Source organism: Schistocerca gregaria, chromosome 2 (genome assembly GCF_023897955.1).
Source record: "Schistocerca gregaria isolate iqSchGreg1 chromosome 2, iqSchGreg1.2, whole genome shotgun sequence".
In the NCBI taxonomy this organism is placed as follows: Eukaryota; Metazoa; Arthropoda; class Insecta; order Orthoptera; family Acrididae; genus Schistocerca; species Schistocerca gregaria.
In genome coordinates, this window is record NC_064921.1 from 428,229,780 (window position 1) to 428,249,730 (window position 19,951).

Below are 19,951 nucleotides of genomic sequence, written 5' to 3' on the forward strand. Positions count from 1 at the left end.
ACGCTTTCAATGAATTCAAAAGTAAAGTTCTATGTACTGACTTGACAGAGAATCCCAAGAAATTTTGGTCTTATGTCAGAGCGGTAGGTAGGTGAATAAAAACAAAATGTCCAGACACTCTGTGACCAAAATGGTGCTGAAACAGAGGATGACGGACTAAAGGCCGAAATACTGAATGTCTTTTGCCAAAGCTGTTTCACAGAGGAAGACTGCACTGTAGTTCCTTCTCTCGATTGTCGCACAGATGACAAAATGATAGATATCGAAATATATTACAGAGGGATAGAAAAAAAATCGCTAAAAAGAGGAAAGGTCGCTGGACCTGACGGGATACCAGTTCGATTTTACACAGAGTACACTGAGGAACTTGCCTCCCTTCTTGCAGCGGTGTACCGTAGGTCTCTAGAAGAGCATAGCGTTACAAAGGATTGGAAATGGGCACAGGTTATCCCCGTTTTCAAGAAGGGACTTCGAACAGATGTGCAGAACTATAGACCTATATCTCTAACGTCGATCAGTTGTAGAATTTTGGAACAATTATTATGTTTGAGTATAATGACTTTTCTGGAGTCTGGAAATCTACTCTGTAGGAATCAGCAAGGGTTTCGAAAAAGACGTTCGTGTGAAACCCAGGTCGCGCTATTCGTCCACGAGACTCAGAGGGCCATAGCCTCGGGCTCCCAGGTAGATGCCGTGTTTCTTGACTTCTGCAAGGCGTTTGATACAGATCCCCACAGTCGTTTAATGAACAAAGTGAGAGCATATGGACTATCAGACCAAAATGTGTGATTGGATTGAAGAGTTCCTAGATAACAGAACGCACCATGTCATTCTCAATGGAGAGAAATCTTCGGAAGTAAGAGTGATTTCAGGTGTGCCGCAGGGGAGTGTCCTAGCACCGTTGCTATTCACAATATACGTAAATCACCTTGTGGATACCATCGGAAATTCACTGAGGCTTTTTGCGGATGATGCTATAGTATATCGATAGGTTGTAACAATGGAAAATTGAAATGAAATGTAGGAGGATCTGCAACGAATTGACGTATGGTGCAGGAAATGGCAATTGAATCTCAATGTAGACAAGTGTAATGTGCTGCGAATACATAGAAAGAAACTTCCTTTATCATTTAGCTACAATATAGCAAGTCAGCAACTGGAAGCAGTTAATTCCATAAATTATCTGGGAGTACGCATCAGGAGTGATTTAAAATGGAATGATCATATAAAGTTGATCGTCGGTAAAGCAGATGCCAGACTGAGATTCATTGGAAGAATCGAAAGGAAATGCAATCCGAAAACAAAGGAAGTAGGTTACAGTACGCTTGTTCGCCGACTGCTTGAATACTGCTCATCATTGTGGGATCCGTATCAGATAGGGTTGATAGAAGAGATAGAGAGGATCCAATGGAGAGCAGCGCGCTCCGTTACAGGATCATTTAGCAATTGCGAAAGCGCTACGGAGATGATAGATAAACTCCAGTGGAAGACTCTGCAAGAGAGACGCTCAGTAGCTCGGTACGCGCTTTTGTTGAAGTTTCGATAACATACCTTCATCGAGGAGTCAAGCAGTGTATTGCTCCCTCCTACGTATATCTCACGAAGAGACCATGAGGATAAAGTCAGAGAGATTAGAGCCCACACAGAGGCATACCATTTCTTTCCACTAACAATACGAGACTGGAATAGATGGGAGAATCGATATAGGTACTCAAAGTACCCTCCGCCACACACCGTCAAGTGGCTTGCGGAGTATGGATATAAATGTAGATGTAGAAGCCTGCACCAGCAAGAGCAAATATCTGTTACTTGTCAATAAATCGCAAAGATCTGTTAACCTTGCTGATGAATCATGCTGCGGGAGACCTCCTGTGCGAGAAGAGACTGTTATTAGATCTCCGATCGGGAGTTTCCCTAGGTGGCAGATACATATCGGTGGTAAGGGGAAATGAAGTACCCAAGGAAGACCAAACACTAACATAAATTTAACCTAATAGTGTCAGCTCTGGAGTCCAGCGGCTAGTGATCGGCGGCTGTTCACAAATTAGTGCGGCTGCTGCAAATTTTTAATCTTCTTGCAGGAAACGCAAATATATGCGGTGGAACGCTACTTGTGATCAGGCCATTGAACGAAGAATTCAGGCATGGAGGAAATTTAGCAGTAACAGAAAAACAGAAACATTTAAGGTTATTCACAAAGTTCAGAAGCAGTACTAGAAAGGTATTAGAAGAGTAACGGGAACATACGACAAAAGTAGACTAAATAAATCTGGAAAGACTTATGAGAAATAGCTTGAGAAATTTCTTCTGAATATTCGTGGGAAATATAAAAGGTTGGAGACATAACTACGTAGGCTTCCGCAGCAGGTGTCGTGCTGATTCAAATTTTCTTGGTTGTTGTACTGCGTCATTGTATAAAATATTTTTATTATAAGCTGCAAAACCGACGTTTCGACCGTATTACCATAGCCTTCCTAGAGGGCAAGACTTAGTAACACGATCGAGACGTCGATTTTACAGTTTATAACTGAAGTATCTTGTACAGTGACGCGGTAAGACGCAGATAAGAATTTTAAGCATCATAAAGGATTATAAGCCCCCAATAATCTGTTTCAAAAGAACAAATAGATCTCTAGACACAAAAACTGATGTAAGCTGCAAAATTCGCAATACTTTGATAAACTCCTCAACTACGAAAAGTCTAAAAAATAAAATAAAATAAACTTCAAAAATCCAGATTCGAAGCCGCCCGCTGTCACAGAGGTAGGGGAGATTAAAAAAAAAAAAAACAACAACAAAGCCCCAGCAAAAGATAGCATATCTCTGAGATCTGGAAACTCAAAGACCAAAATATTAAAAAAAATTGTCACTTAAGTCTGGATTACAGAAAAATCCCATGTGGACAGTAATGAGCGTCGATGCACCCATTGTACAAAAAGGGCAACAAGACAGAGCCTAATAATTACAGAGATGTCTCATTGTTACCGGTCACTTACAAAATTCCAAGGGATTACTCAGCAGAGTAGAACCACAAACTGAAATACAGATAAGTGAATATCAAGCAGGCCCCAGAAAGGAAAGATCAGGCATTGAAACGATTCGTAAAATGTGAAAACACCTGAAGGTGTGACTATAGTCACATTTGTTGACTTTATGACCTATGACTCCATAGACAGGCAGACTCTCTTTGACACAATACAAGAATGGAATAGATAGAAGAACTAGGGCACACATAAAACAGATACTCACAGACACCATATAAAAAAAGGTTATTGCAGAAGCCTGAGAACCACCGATGTAAACATAGCGAACAGGCAAGGAGCGCTCCTTCTTTTATCCAAAATGGTCTTGGGCAAAATGATCAAACAATGGGAAGAAAAGTTAAACTGATTCTGTTAGGAAGAAGAAGTGTGAACAAAAAAACCATAAAATACCCGACATTTGCAGATGAGCTAGCAATACTCAGCAACAATACACAAATAGAAGAAGCAATTGAACACTTACATGGAGTGTCTGCAAAACAGATCTACTTACGAGAAACACAATGCGTGGAATGAAAGAACAACAAAACACAAGAGTTGTATATAAAATATGAAAAGTTCAAAGATTGGAAAAATATGAGTATCTGGGGGAATATAAAGAAACAGAACATTCAAACAAGACCTCAAACATAGAAAGAACAGAAAAACAAAGATGTCACTTCTAATGGATGAACATCTACAGTTTTACGTGAAATAATATGGCCTCTTTGTCCATCAAAAGAAATAGGAGAAAGTATGTCCGCACAAATGTTTGATGGATGATAACGGGATTGGTCTCAGTTCCATTCGAACCCTGTATGTAGACTCTTTACAAATGAGCTTCGCATAAAAAAGAAACAGGCGTGTACTTTCTTTACTATGTGAACTGAGATTCACTTGCTAAGGGGACGGTTGTCCATTGATCTGCAAACTAGTGTACTTATTTGTGAGCATACTAGAGACGTATTGTTAGTTTCTTCATATTCGTAAAGTGCTGTTATTCCGCAAATGTATATAAAATTAATGAAAGGCCGCTCCAGTTTCTAATACACATTAACTTCACGACTGGTTTCGGCCCTCACGTCCACGTCATTTTCTAGTGTACCTGAAAATCGTGCTGTTACTTCGCAAACACCCTCTCAGTAGCTGCAGCAGAGAGAGACGGTTGCTGTGAATGAATTAATCTATGTTTCTTTCAAAGTAGCAAAAATTAGAAATCGGCGCGCGCTTTAGTCCATGGTAGTCCTTGACAGTAGTGTTGAGTGGTACTTAAGATAGGTGAATAAATTAGTGAAATCAATGTGAAGTGAAGTAGAAATTAGAAAATAAATGAAAAACTTAGTTTAGTTTAGAAGAGTTATACACGGGCAAACAGCGAGCAGAGCAGCAGTGATAGAAGAGCCAATGATCATGAAGTCAGCACGTTTAGGAGAAGCCATCGCCCTCCCCAGATAAACAAAAGCTGTCGATTCAGCCCTCAGGGCATCGCCCGACCGGCTCACGTGTTTCTCAATTGTCACATGTGATCAAAGGTCCTCGCCTACATTCCAGGAGCCAATGACTGACGTTAAGAAGATTCTTCGAGAAGCTTTTCAATATGACAGGAGAGGCAATGACCGTGAAGTCGTTCACCTCCAGTGAACTGAAGTGAATAAATACGCGAGACGCATTGGGCCCGACAGAGTAAGAAGGAAGAAGAGCAGTAGTTTGCAGTCAGTTTCGGTGCTGAAGACCGTCATGTAAGAAGAGACTACATCATACACAGACGCATCAAGTCCGCCGCTGTAATGGAATAGCAAGCAGCAGCCTCGGCGCCAGAAGACAGAAGTTAAAAGATATTTGAAGACGGATTTTTACATACCCGGGTGACGCGTGAGGACGGAAAGGAGACGGCCTCACATCAGCAGTCACCTGTGAGCTGGGATGAAGATCTGACAGCCGAAGATTGGAAAGCGGGAGTCCGTTGTTCGAGTCCGGGACACTGGCCTCCCCCGCCGCGCCGCTCCGCTGGCCGACACAACACACGCGGCCGCTTAGAGAAGAGAAACACTGGGACGCTACATCCAAGGTATCACCATCCGATGCACGACTTCGCTCTCAGTAATTAAACGGGCCACAGCACGAGGCGCGTCTCCAGTCAACTGAGATACACACAGCCACGCGTAATCAGACGCCGCCGCTGCCGCAGCAGAAGACTTCGCAAACGACACAGCTGCCGCTCTCCGAGCCAGAACATCCAGTAAGGAAACAGTTGTACAAAACTTTCAATAAAAGTTATCTTATGTAAAAATGCTGTTTCATTCTACCTCATACCTGCGCCAAGGAAGAACCCACCCTGCCCACATGTTGTTAAGAGAGAAAAAATAATTTATTTAGTATTTTCACCCTGACATAATGCTTTAGATTTAAATGCCCATTGCAGTAATGCTCATCCTGACAATTGACTAGCATCAAAAGAGAAAACCCAGTTACATTTAGTAGCAGAAGTGCTACAGTATATTATTGACAGACATTGTTGCCAATATCTATGAGAAACAGAGGAGCGAAGTACCAGTCATCTGTACACACGCATATTTTCATTTGCCTCCAATTTTTCATACCATTTCGTTCAATAACCCTCACTAAGGCAAGAAAGAAAAATGAAGATGTAACGCCCGTTAACAGTGAAGTCGTTTAAATTCTGTTAAGCCGGGTACAGTCGCTGATACGGCACGAATTTTCGCCAACAAGGTTTACTGCAACCTTCACATGCCTACTGATGACTGATTCGTCCATCGGTGCATGCCTTTATACAGGTACCCTGCCCCCCCCTTTCTCCACCCCTTCCGGTAAGGCCCCGCGGCGGGGTAAGGTGGCTGGCGGGCTCTGGCGGCTCAGTTGCAGCTTTTCTGCCTGTGGGTTCATGTCCTGCCTCCACGCTCCTCCGTCAGTTTGCCGAGCGTCGTGTCCCTAGCCTTGCTGAGACGGAAGCCACTGTCTTTAGTTATCAAGTTCGAATCAGTTATCAGTAGGCAGCTGAAGATGGCAGCAAGTCTTGTTGCCGGAAAATCGTACATAAGGATTTAAATTACACATTCACAGAGAAAATCCCCAATCGTATAATGAGACCATTAAAGAAGAAACACAGGCCTACATAGGACAAGGATGCGAAAAGAAGCCGGCCGCGGTGGTCTCGCGGTTCTAGGCGCGCAGTCCGGAACCGTGCGACTGCTACGGTCGCAGGTTCGAATCCTGACTCGGGCATGGATGTATGTGATGTCCTTAGGTTAGTTAGGTTTAAGTAGTTCTAAGTTCTAGGGGACTGATGACCACAGCAGTTGAGTCCCATAGTACTCAGAACCACGAGAAACCATTTGCGAAAAGAAACTGGGAGCCTCCTTTGCAAACGAACCATGCTGACGTTAAGTTTAATTGGTTTTGGAAAACCACGAGAATCTTGATCTGAGTGGCTGGACGGTGAGTTGGTTATCGCTCCTTCCGAATGCGGATCCACTGCTTTAACTACATCACCACCTCCCTCGGTAAGAAATATCGCTTCTCTCAAATAGGAATCCAGTGTCCTTACTAATTTCATGGCCATCTCTGCTTGAGAGAAGGGAAGGTCACAGTTTAATATCCCCTCGAGTACGAGGCTATTAGTGAAGGACTACTACACTGCCCAGACACAGTAATGTCAACCACCTTTCAAAAACCCGAGCAACCACCTTTCGCAGCGCAGGCCGCTGTGAGATGTGCAGGTAGAGAATCATCGAGGCTCACGAAGGTACCGAAGGGGATGTCGAACCATGCTGACTCCAATACCGTGGCCAGCTGCACCAAGTTTCTAGGTTGAGAAACCCCGTTCGAGATGTCCTACAGTGTCTCGATTCTGTGTAAATCTGGGGATTCTGGTGGACAGGGGAGCACGGTAGACTCATCCCGGTGCTCTTCGAACCACGAATGTACTCTGCGAGCTGTGTGACACGTTGCATTGTCCTGCTGGTAGATTTCATCATGCCAAACTACATGCAGGGGTGGATGTGGTCCCCAAGGCTAGACGCATACTTGTATTGAGCCAGTGTGCCTATAATGACGAGATCACCCAAGGAATTCCACGCAAACATTCCTCACACCATTCCTTTGGCCTGGACCCTTCTGACGATCGTTGCAGGATATATACTGTCAGTCCGATGGATCATAAAACGTGATTCATATGAAAAGGCCATCTGACGCCACTCAGTGGATGTACACTTGCGGTACTGGCGTGCAGATTGCAGCTTTCGTCGCCGATGAGTAGCAGTCAGCGTGGGTGCGTGAACCAGGTGGTTGCTTCAGAAGCCCATACGCAGCACCGTTCGCAGAATGGTCGTTGAGCAGACACTGTCGGTAGACTATTAGTTCATTTGCGCAGTCAGTTGGCCGTCATTTGCATCTCTGTTCGCCCGCAAACAACTCCGCAACCGTCATTCACGTCTCTCTTTTGTGACCTATGGTTAGAGGCACCTGTTTGTGGTGAAAATGTTTGCCCGATTTCGTCATTTAAAAAAAAGTTATATCGGTATATTTTTCGCTAGTTTACTTCCATTTCGTCAATAATTTCGCTAAATTTTATCTACTTTTCAGCAGTAAAAGGTAAAGGAAATACATTTATGGCACATTTGCAGTGAAAAATCTTTTATTTTACATAAATTGAAAAAGCATAAAAATTATAAATCTTATTAAGCCACAAATACAAGTTTGAATACATTTATCCTGTCCTAGTCTATGTACACCACACTCAAGTCAGTCTGAGAAAGACAAGAATACCATGACTTCCACGTTACTGGGAGTCAGAGCTGTTCTCCTGCCAGATATTATATTGCAATACCTAGAAAATGATCTCTCACTATCAACATTACTGACTGGGATCCTCAAAGCCTTCACTGCAGCTTCCACAAAAAGTCCATACTCTACTTTCAGGGAAAGAAGAATACCAATCACATCAACATCTTTACCTTCTCTACAAGAACTAGCTACTAAATCCCTCAACAATGTGTATGGTACAAGAAATTCTGGCGTTGGAAGTTCTTGTAGAATGAGAATTTTCTTTATCAGCTGAGAGATTTCAGCGCTGCCTAAATTGCCTTTTATTATGTTTCTCGTATCAAACAATTTACCTAAGGAAGAAATGACAATTTTTCCTGTATCACACTCCATCAAGTGGTTCAGTTTTGTAAGACTTGCTCTGCCTACAGACTGGAAGAGTGATGTTAACTGTACTTTGCTCTGGCAGTTTAAGAAGTTTTTCTGAGTAGTAACTTAAAGCTCTTTGCAAGGTCACCAAGCTTAGACTGCAAAAGATGAATTAACGGTATCTTGGAGCCCTCTAATGTCAGCAGCAGATTGCAATATTTTGAGCACTGCACGATAGTGCCATGGTGCTCGACAGTTATCTCGGCGCCCGTTTTGAATAGCGCCAGTTTGCCATTTTAACGACAGCGGCGCCCGGAGAGTTTACAGACTTCGTCGTTTCAGATACGCTGTCACTCTTGGCCCGAAAGCAAAGCATTGTGTCCTTTCGCATGTCAGATGAATAACTCTGAATTCGCATTACCATAACCACTGCACTGTTTCCCTTGTTCCCTCAACATGCTTTATATACCCTTCACTGCTAGTGCTGCCACCTGGCGTCTGTGAGTGGTTACTGCATGTTGACGTCGAACATCGGCAGTGATGACATTAATGTTGCTCGGCCGTGTAGTTCAACTTATCTCCCTGTGAAGAAACGATTCCGGAATTCAGATGAGTCGATTTCTGCCAACCGCCGGGATCCTAATTTGTGATGTTCGGACTTAGGTTTGTACCTTGCACATCATTAAAGTTCGGTACTGAGGAGGGCAGATGTGGGTGATGATACTCTTCACACAGTCTTAAATGAGACGAGAAGGAGCAGCAGCCGATGGCGGTACTCACCGATGCGGACACTGTAGGTCGGGTTGTTGCTGGCGTGCGCACCCAGGAGGCAGCTGGCCGCCACCACCACCACCAACCACGGCAGCAGCCTCAGCCTATGCCTCAGGCCATCCGCCATGTCGGCGCCTTCGGCAAACGCCACCACCTGTCAAGTACACCGCTAACACTATACAGTGCGTCACGATGCGTACAGGGTTTAGACAATTATGTACGAACACGTGTTGGACGACGCTTGATATTCTAAAAAATGGTTCAAATGGCTCTGAGCACTATGGGACTCAACGTCTGAGGTCATTAGTCCCCTAGAACACAGAACTACTTAAACCTACCTAACCTAAGGACATCACACACATCCATGCCCGAGGCAGGATTCGAACCTCCGACCGTAGCGGTCTCACGGTTCCAGACTGTAGCACCTAGAACCGCACGGCCACTCCGACCGGCTTGATATTCTAAATAGCTTTAATCCTGATGCTGAGTTTATAGCCATGAAAGTTACGTTGCAGTATCTTGAACTAGCATAGGTCAAATGCTAACTTGTAACTTTGTCCATTACTCGTCCAAAAGAAACTCCGCAACAGACTATTGAAACTACTAACCAGCAAAACATGAGACACAAATTACCTCGACTATCGCTCACGCCTACAAATCACATCCTTAGCTCATCAAATATTGCTTGGATCTCTGCCCCTTCCAAGTTTTAGCAATCGTCAGAAATACTTGAATGTCCTTATGTTCAATTAGCTTTCTGAATTCGTTTACCCTCCCCTATGCGTATCCTGTACCGGCATATAAAGATACAGCACATCTCCTCACATACCTTCGCGGTCGTACGCCTACAGCAAAATCGAATGCCAACACCCCATTGCTTCCTCTGTTCTCGAGAAGCCTCATCTCCTGTCGTTCTACTTTCCTAATATCTCCACACTTTCCATGTCTTTTCCTTCAGAAATTTTAACTGTCTCCCTCTCACAGGCGTGAATTCATTCCGGAGACATTCTGATAACTACAACATACGCCAGTTCTTCCATTCGAAATGCTGAAAAATATCCTTTCTTTGCACGAATGCAATGCAACCCGCCTACTACAAAGTGCACCCTTTCCATTTACCGTTCCTAGAACTCATCCCATATCCTGTTTCATATCATTTCCTTTTTAATGCCCTCTGCATACAAATCCCTCTGTTAGAAAATGCTACCTTGTAGAATTTAAGACTGCGGACATCACTTCATTAACCTTACAAACATAGTTTTTGTTTCTACCTATATATTTTTATGTTTATTACTTTTATGTTGTGCAATTAATCGCAATGATTTTGAACGAGTCATTACACAATCGTATTACACAATCATATTACACAATCATATGTGAAAATGGCTTTATGTTGACAATTTGACCGGCCTGTGTCGCAGAGCGGTTCTAGCTGCTACAGTCTGAAACCTCGTGACCGATACGGTCGCACGTTCGAATCCTGCCTCGAGCATGGATGTGTCTGATGTCCTTAGGCTAGTTAATTACCATAGTGCTCAGAGCCATTTGAACCATTTGTTGGCAATTTACAATTTCTTTTTAAATATGGAAATGAATTAGGAAGTCCTGTCAACCACATTACTACATAAACAGATATTCTTGTATGTGATACAAGAAGTTATCAGTGAGAAACTTTTCTAGTTTGTTTACAGATTACATTTTCCTATCTGTGAAGCATTTAATAACATTGTTTGAGTGATCAAAGAGTTTAGTGACGGCGCTATTCCACCCCTTCTTGTGCTAAAGGCAATCTTAATGTGGAACAATGGATGTCATTTTCTTCTTCTAGTTTAATAATTGTGCACGTTGTTGTTGTTTTTGAAGTACAGTGGTTTAGGCATTGAGTGATATAATTATCATAGCCCGGTATTATGGGTATGCAATTTCTGTGACTGAGCTGTTGTGTATGCCCTACTATAGTTCTTATATGACTGTTAGCCTGTAACTTCGGCACATTTTCTTTTTATATATATGAAGATGGCAATAAATAAACTGAAACCAGTAACCCAATAATTGTGTTAACATAGCGATCTTGGCAAATAAACTGGTTTTCACAAGGAGACTACAGTACCAATTTATATGATCGACTCCTTACTGAATGATTATGTGAGATAGCCATGACGGAAACGTATTAATCTTCTTCTCTTTTGCAGGACGTTATACGCAGTGACTCACTAGTCACTGTAAGATATTGTAGCTCTAGGCGATGGAATTACATAAAATATACTCTGACCATCTTACAATGTGTTTAGGCACAGATATGAGATAAACAGGGAATGGAAGAATAAGCATCATGCAACTAAAAAAAAGTGCTTTACTGTGACATGTCAGATGAAACGGAGGGCAATTCCATTCGTTTAATTCCAACCTCTTGCAGGAATACATGAAATTTAGTCGCAGTTGCGAATACAGACAAACATCAGTTGTGTAATGGAATGACGACCATGAAAATTTCTTCTGGACTGGGACTCGAACCTGCATTACCATTAGGCTATCCGAGCAAACCTAGCGGCCAGATCCAGACTTCCGTATCTTGTCAACTATGTGCCGTCAGGCGTGCAAGGAAAGCCTAATGGTAAGGTGACCGCATGCGATAAGCGGGAAATCCGGCTTCAAGTCCCAGTCCCGCACAAATTTTCATGGCCGTCGCTCCGTTATAAGTTGACAGTTGACCATATTCGCAGCTGCGAATACATTTCATGTATTTCATAACGGCTGTAGTCGCCGTAGTGCCTATTCCTTCGGACATGCATATATGTATTTGCATGGTATTGCACTGCATCGTATTTATGAACAACATAAGCACTGCAATGTTCTATCTTGTAGGACTGTTCGTTAGGTGAGTACGTGGGTGCAGTGTGCTCCTGAATTATTCTCTTGAAGGGTGAAACTATCGCCGAAGTGTTGACTGTAGCGCTGGATAGAAGGTTGGAAGGAACCTATTCTGACACTGCAGAGCCCTCAAATTACTCTCGTATTGATATGAGAGTCGTTCCATTTAATACATGATACTGGTCCGTTCATAACTGGAGTCACAGAAAGCTGTGCTGTGCTGGACTGTACTCAGAACGCAATTTTACTTTCACCTTGTCGTACATGACTGACTGACTTACGACACGCAACGTTGAGATTTAAAAATATTTTTGTTGGCCATTTACAGCTCCTTGTGCACCACTAGTTCTTTTATTTATTGTTTATTTATTGGTCTACAGGTACCCATTCTCTGAAAAATTGAGGCTCTATTGTTTTAAGACTGACTGTTCAAACTCGATAAAACTTTATCGTAATATAGCTGTTGATTTTCGCTATGCTTAGCAACAAGCGATGATGTTTACTAGCTCCAGGTAGAACTGCAAAACTACCGTAGGCTACTGTAGATTATCATAAGTAAGCGTAGCCCACGGTAGTCTTCCTAGTAGCTTTTGATCAGTGAAAATCATAAGTCTTACCTGTGAGTTAGGTACCTTGCGTACCTATAGGGCGTTGGCTCATTTCGATCCCTTGGTTTCAGTGTGCGATCAGTGTCTTTCCAGATTCCAATAGAAACCGGCAGCGGTGAACTGTCTACAGACTGGGTGAGGACATACAGGGTGTTTCACAATTAATGTTACACACTTCTAGAGATAGTCCAGCGGACTTAGTGGATCACGTTTTACATAGGAACGCGTGTCTGAAAACGTCATCCAACAAGCGGCAAAGACGCGGCTCAGGCAGCTGGAACAGGCCGCTGTACCACATCGCGGCAGTTGGATTTAATAATTTGTGCATTGTTAAAAGTGACTTAACGTTTTTCATTTAGCCGTGTTAATGGTCAACATGACTTTATATGAAACTTCCTGGCAGATTAAAACTGTGTGCCCGACCGAGACTCGAACTTGGGACCTTTGCCTTTCGCGGGCAAGTGCTCTACCAACTGAGCTACCCAAGTACGACTCACGCCCCGTCCTCACAGCTTCACTTGTGTCAGTACCTCGTCTCCTACCTCAGTTGGTAGAGCACTTGCCCGCGAAATGCAAAGGTCCCGAGTTCGAGTCTCGGTCCGACACACAGTTTTAATCTGCCAGGAAGTTTCATATCAGCGCACACTCCGCTGCAGAGTGATAATCTCATTCTGATGACTTTATATGGTTTAATGGCAGTGCAATTGTGGCTAGAGGCGAGTACGGACAGATTCGTGAGTGCGTGGCGCTCTGCAGCGCGTCGTGTTGTAAAGGTACTGTTCCTGGAAGTTCAACGTGAACGTTGAATTACTGACGTCATTCGTGCTTCAGTCAGCATGAATAGGGAATCTGATAAAGTCTTACTGCGGGTCCGTAGTTTGGAAGGTAGGAGACGAGGTATTGGCAGAAGTAAAGTTATGAGGACGTGGCGTGAGTCATGCTTGGGTAGCTCAGTTGGTAGAGCACTTGCCCGCGACAGGCAAAGGTCCCGAGTTCGAGTCTCGGTCCGGCACACAGTTTTAATCTGCCAGGAAGTTTCACATCATAAGCTCTGCGATCTTCTGGGCAGGAAGTTCAGTACTCACACAGACAATCTCACTAACGTAAGAGTTGTCTAGTCTGATCTGCCATGCGTGGTCATAAGAGGACAGGGCGATGTGGAAACAAAACAAACTCAGCGAGTGTCACCGATTTTATATCTACGGCTCTTACGAGGGAAACTCTCCATCGCAACACCCTCAGATTCGGTGGTAAAAAGTCCCAGTGGACGGCCCTTGAAAAACTGAATGCAGATCAAGCATGAAAACAGCAAGAAGGTGCAGTGAACTGTGAAAAAAAGAGGGAAATAGAAACAGTGAATGGTCCAAGCTCAACATGTTCAACATCGAGCGTATTGCAAGAATCATAGCGTCGTGGATGTGTGGTCACAATATTGGAGTGCAAAGCGGGAGAATGAACCGTAGTTTTGACAACTATCATACTATACAGAAAATGAGTTGTGTGGTAAGAATATATTACCGTCGAAAGTATATGTAATGAATAGTCAGAGCAGGGGAAAGGCAGCATAGACCTCTCATAAAAATGAAAACAACAAATAATCGGGTGTGAACTATGTTACAACAAAGGAATTGAAGAATCAAGACTTCCAGAACGGAAAGCATGAGTCATAACATGACAAAGTGACTATTGGCTGGTGTCTCTGGTTCCTTGGCCGACGTTCGTCCGATAATTTTACTGGCGTTTCGCCACTACGAGTGGGTGGCATTGTCAAAGCTTCAACCTCCATTGCTGGTGGTGAACTGGAGCCGATTTCGTGGCCGCAGACTATATGTACCTGGCGCGTCAACGTCCGAGGGCTTCTCCGCGCTCATTTCCGGTGCGGTTTTCTTCTTGCTACCTGAGAAGGTCGTTCGCTGCAGCATGGGAAGCCAGGATCCGTTGCACTTAAGGCTTTCTTCTTTCTTGTTGCAGCTATTCCCAAGTTTTTGTATTTCAATAGCTTCTCTGAACAAGCAGGTGTGATAGTGCTTCTTTATAGCCAGAACTTCCGTGTCAGCGAATTTTACTACTTGGTCGGTGTCACACAGTGCCTGCCTGCTCTCCCACGGCCGATTTCTCCGCCTTCCCCAACCTGCATTGTCGTTTGCGTTCTTTGATCCTGATGTTCATTCATCGTTCAGTCATTCCGACAAACTTTTCCGCATATGCATGGTATGTCGTATATTCCCGACACTGCAAGTGGGTCCCTTTTCTCCTTTGCCGATCTAAGACACTCTTTGATCTTCTTTGTCGGTTCGAAAATTTTCTTTACGCCTTGTTTGGGCAGTATACGGCCAATTCTGTTCGTCACTCTGGGAATGTATGGTAGAAAGACCGTACCCGACATTTATTCTCCTAATTTGCCACTGCGCCGAGCGTTTGGCTCTGTTGCACTTCTAATATAGCTAGTGGAGTACCCATTGCTCTTCAGAACACTTTCCAGGTGTTGCATTTTTCGTCTGAGGTGCTGCGGCTCACATATTGGTCGTGCTCGCGTTACGAGCGTATTAATCATGCCTCTTTTATGGCTCAGGTGGTGGTTTGATAGTTTGAGCAGGTATCGGTCAGTGTGTGTCGGTTTTCGATACACGCTGTGTCCCAGATTTTAGCCATCCCTTGTGACCAGCACATATAGAAATCACAAGCTGCGATATCGTCGCGAAAAAACAGTGACCAGTATATGTAATAAGTTTCCTTTAATTTACGTCTATGGTCACAAACTTTTAGTTAACAGATTACCGGTTTCGGTCTTTAATGACCATAATCAGATCTGTTCCATAAAAACAAAGTCCTAATGTACTGCAGCCATAGTGGCATCGTAAAATGTTAAATGCGGAATCAGCACCAGCATGGTCAGATACATATAAATAACATCACATGCACGAGTCATGTTGCCAGTAATACTACAGATCTGATGATGGTCATTAAAGACGAAACCGGTAATCTTTTAAGTAGAAGTTTGTGACCATAGACGTAAATTAAGGGAGACTTATTACATCTAGAAATGGTAGTTTTTTGTCATTTTCTACTTCCATGATAAATTTTATCTTGATATGGAGGCTGTTGCAGTGTTTTACGAAGTCACCGACTGTTCTTCACCATGGCTCCACACAACGAAAGTATCAACGACGTATCTTTACCACACCTTAGGTTACAAGTCGCCAAGTCCAATGCCTGTGCTTCTAAATGTTCCATGAAGAAGTTGGCCACCGCTGGACTAAGAGGACTACCTGTTGCAACGGTTTCCAGCTGTTCGTAGAAATTGCCATTCCACGTGAAATTTCTCGTGGTGAGAGATGCATGAAAGAGCTTTCTGATGGCTTACGGGAAAATGGAACCACTGAACTCCAGAAAGTCACTGAGTGACACTTTCGTAAGCAAAGAAACAATATACAAGTTAACAGGATGCCGTTTGGTGCAAGTATTAGTTTCTTCAGCTTCTCAATGAAATGTCCTGAGTCCTTTACGTATGTGTCAGTCTTTCCCACGTGCGGCTGGATCAGAGAGGCCAAGTGTTTTGCCAGTTTATACCTTGGCGAGCCAGGACCGCTAACAATCGGTCTTAGTGGAACGTCGTTCTTGTGGATTTTAGGCAATTCATACAGCCGAGGTGGTAGGGCTTCAGTGTTGCGCAGGTTTCTCTGTATGTCCGCTTGCAGAGAAGACTTTTTGATTAACCGATTCGTATTCCGTGTGATACGCTGCGTCGGATCTGCGCTTAGTTTTCGGTACGTCGTCGGATCTAATAGGTCTCTTTTGCTAATAATCTTCGGTCTTCATTACGACGGCTTCATTTCCCTTATCGGCAGGCAGTACCAATATAATCTCGTCGGCTTTAAGATTCTTAATAGCTTCTACCTCTTCTTTTAACAGATTGCAAGCTGGTGATTTTGCTCGGCACAGTATCCTGGATATTTCAGTGCGCATTTCCTCTGCTCTTTCACAAGGAAGGTTCCGAATGGCCGCTTCGGCATTAGCAGTGATGTCCTTCATAAGTATAGTTCTCGGCGTGATAGAGAAATTCCCTCCTTCTCGAAGAACAGACACTTCCTCTTCAGTCAATTGTCGTTCAGTGAGGTTGACCACTGTGCGTGACACGTCTGGAATCACCTTGTCAGCCTACTTCCAGCACCTTTCAAACTTTTTCTTGTGTCGCTCAGTGCAGCGTTCGAGTTCATTCTGCATGCTCCTGTGAGTCATGCTGTCGATCTTGCTCCGCAACAAAGGGACGAGGGAGGTGATCGCAAAAAAGAACCGAACCTTCTAGCGATAATCTAAAATAATGAAAACGCCCAAAGAATTTTCTCTGTCAGATTCATTTTGGGTTTCAGGGTTATTATCGAGAAATGCAATAAGTCTAGAGGTCCTAGACAGTGTCACCGCTGCCCAAGATACAATCATACCAGTCAGACTGCCACATGAAACCCAGGTGCGGAAAATGTGCCGGCCCACAACTAACTGTGCCAATAAGAAAGGAAAGCAGACCCCGTTTGCGTAGCTGCAATCGAGGCTGCCAGGTGTATCAAAAATTAGTGCGCGCCCAGAAGCAACAGAAAGCGGGCACAAGTATTGTTGCACCTGCGTCCGTGCAAGAACAACAAGCAAATCGACAAACAGATTTTCAAATGAAGCAAGCGAAGTTTCCTAGACCCTGACCGACACGCAATGTGTCAACCTCCTCCTTCCGCCCCGCTGTTGCGGTCGCCCCACCAACGTCCTCTCGGTGGGGACCACCTCCTCCAGCTACAGACACATAACGCCGACTGTAGCACTGCCAATGCCGCGTCAGAACCGTCGCCGGCAACACAACAACCGCAAAGTCCACGAAGTACAGGAAGCGAGCTCGTAAACCTTATGCGTGAACTAAAATACACTCCTGGAAATGGAAAAAAGAACACATTGACACCGGTGTGTCAGACCCACCATACTTGCTCCGGACACTGCGAGAGGGCTGTACAGGCAATGATCACACGCACGGCACAGCGGACACACCAGGAACCGCGGTGTTGGCCGTCGAATGGCGCTAGCTGCGCAGCATTTGTACACCGCCGCCGTCAGTGTCAGCCAGTTTGCCGTGGCATACGGAGCTCCATCGCAGTCTTTAACACTGGTAGCATGCCGCGACAGCGTGGACATGAACCGTATGTGCAGATGACGGACTTTGAGCGAGGGCGTATAGTGGGCATGCGGGAGGCCGGGTGGACGTACCGCCGAATTGCTCAACACGTGGGGCGTGAGGTCTCCACAGTACATCGATGTTGTCGCCAGTGGTCGGCGGAAGGTGCACGTGCCCGTCGACCTGGGACCGGACCGCAGCGACGCACGGATGCACGCCAAGACCGTAGGATCCTACGCAGTGCCGTGGGGGACCGCACCGCCACTTCCCAGCAAATTAGGGACACTGTTGCTCCTGGGGTATCGGCGAGGACCATTCGCAACCGCCTCCATGAAGCTGGGCTACGGTCCCGCACACCGTTAGGCCGTCTTCCGCTCACGCCCCAACATCGTGCAGTCCGCCTCCAGTGGTGTCGCGACAGGCGTGAATGGAGGGACGAATGGAGACGTGTCGTCTTCAGCGATGAGAGTCGCTTCTGGCTTGGTGCCAATGATGGTCGTATGCGTGTTTGGCGCCGTGCAGGTGAGCGCCACAATCAGGACTGCATACGACCGAGGCACACAGGGCCAACACCCAGCATCATGGTGTGGAGAGCGATCTCCTACACTGGCCGTACACCTCTGGTGATCGTTGAGGGGACACTGAATAGTGCACGGTACATCCAAACCGTCATCGAACCCATCGTTCTACCATTCCTAGACCGGCAAGCGAACTTGCTGTTCCAACAGGACAATGCACGTCCGCATGTATCCCGTGCCACCCAACGTGCTCTAGAAGGTGTAAGTCAACTACCCTGGCCAGCAAGATCTCCGGATGTGTTCCCCATTGAGCATGTTTGGGACTGGATGAAGCGTCGTCTCACGCGGTCTGCACGTCCAGCACGAACGCTGGTCCAACTGAGGCGCCAGGTGGAAATGGCATGGCAAGCCGTTCCACAGGACTACATCCAGCACCTCTACGATCGTCTCCATGGGAGAATAGCAGCCTGCATTGCTGCGAAAGGTGGATATACACTGTACTAGTGCCGACATTGTGCATGCTCTGTTGCCTGTGTCTATGTGCCTGTGGTTCTGTCAGTGTGATCATGTGATGTATCTGACCCCAGGAATGTGTCAATAAAGTTTCCCCTTCCTGGGACAATGAATTCACGGTGTTCTTAATTCAATTTCCAGGAGTGTATTTCAAAGTGCTGTTTGCTGGATTTAACCTTAGCTACATAATAAAGAAGCTAAAGGACACCATGGCAAAAGTGCGCGCAGATCCAGACTAACTCACGAAAGCGATGATCACTGTGCAAGCCCCCTTGACATTTTTCGATGGCCCCTAGGCATAAAAGTTTCAAAGTCCTAAATTGGAATGAAAACGGAAATTCTGACAAAACTATTCAACTTCATCATTTATTCACTGGCATACTATAGACGTCGCCTGTATCTCAGAGACGCATCTGCCACAGACCGATCCGCTTAAAGTGCAACTACTCCGTCCACAGGGCCGACAGGCCCTGCCAACTTCGCGGACGGAGGCCTGGCGGCGGAGAGGCCGTCCTTGTGCGGCAGAGGATTTGCCATCGGACAGTCGACATGCTATACCTGGTTCAAAAATGGTTCAAACGGCTCTGAGCACTACGGGTCTTAACATCTGAGGTCATCAGTCCCCTAGAACTTAGAACTACTTAAACCTAACTAACCTAAGGACATCACACACATCCATGCCCGAGGCAGGATTCGAACCTGAGACCGCAGAGATCGCGCGTTTCCAGACTGAAGCGCCTAGAACCGCTCGGCCACACTGGCCGGCGCCAAATCTGGTCACGGTCGAGGCTGCCGGTGTAGAATTAAAGGTAGGGAACACCGTTCCCACAATAATCGCCGCTTACAAACCGCCCCATAGGAACATTAGTGTACAGGGCCTCAAGATATTGATGAATTCCTTCGAGCGTGTACTAGTAGTACGGGTCCTAAACTACAAACATGGTGACACGGGATGCCGATCTGCGAATACAAGTTTCGGGAGACTGAGGAGGTTTTCAGAGGGCGATCCCTCAGTGAGGGTAATCGCCTTTGGAGAGTCTACTCATATCCCGCGCGACGACCAGCACAGTCAAGATATCCTAGATATCTTCCTGTGCAAGGGAGTACAGTGGAGAACGGCAGCCACAGTCCACTACTGTGGAACAATATTCGCCGGCCGAAGTGGCCGTGCGGTTCTAGGCGCTGCAGTCTGGAACTGCGAGACCGCTCAGGTCGCAGATTCGAATCCTGCCTAGGGCATGGATGTATGTGATGTACTTAGGTTAGTTAGGTTCAACTAGTTCTAAGTTCTAGGGGACTAATGACGTCAGAAGTTGAGTACCAATAGTGCTCAGAGCTATTTTG

The 19,951-nt window shown here is 45.2% G+C and overlaps 1 protein-coding gene across 1 annotated transcript in view; it reads right to left on the bottom strand.

The window, feature by feature from the left end:
* The window catches only part of LOC126324287 (glutamate receptor ionotropic, kainate 2-like), a 241,491-nt gene that overhangs the window by 177,637 nt on the left and 43,903 nt on the right, over positions 1–19,951 (bottom strand). The window contains exon 2 of the mRNA XM_049994947.1: positions 8,952–9,096. Within this exon, the coding sequence (XP_049850904.1) occupies positions 8,952–9,069 (118 nt within the window). The 5' untranslated portion in view covers positions 9,070–9,096. The remainder of the gene's footprint in view (positions 1–8,951; positions 9,097–19,951) is intronic.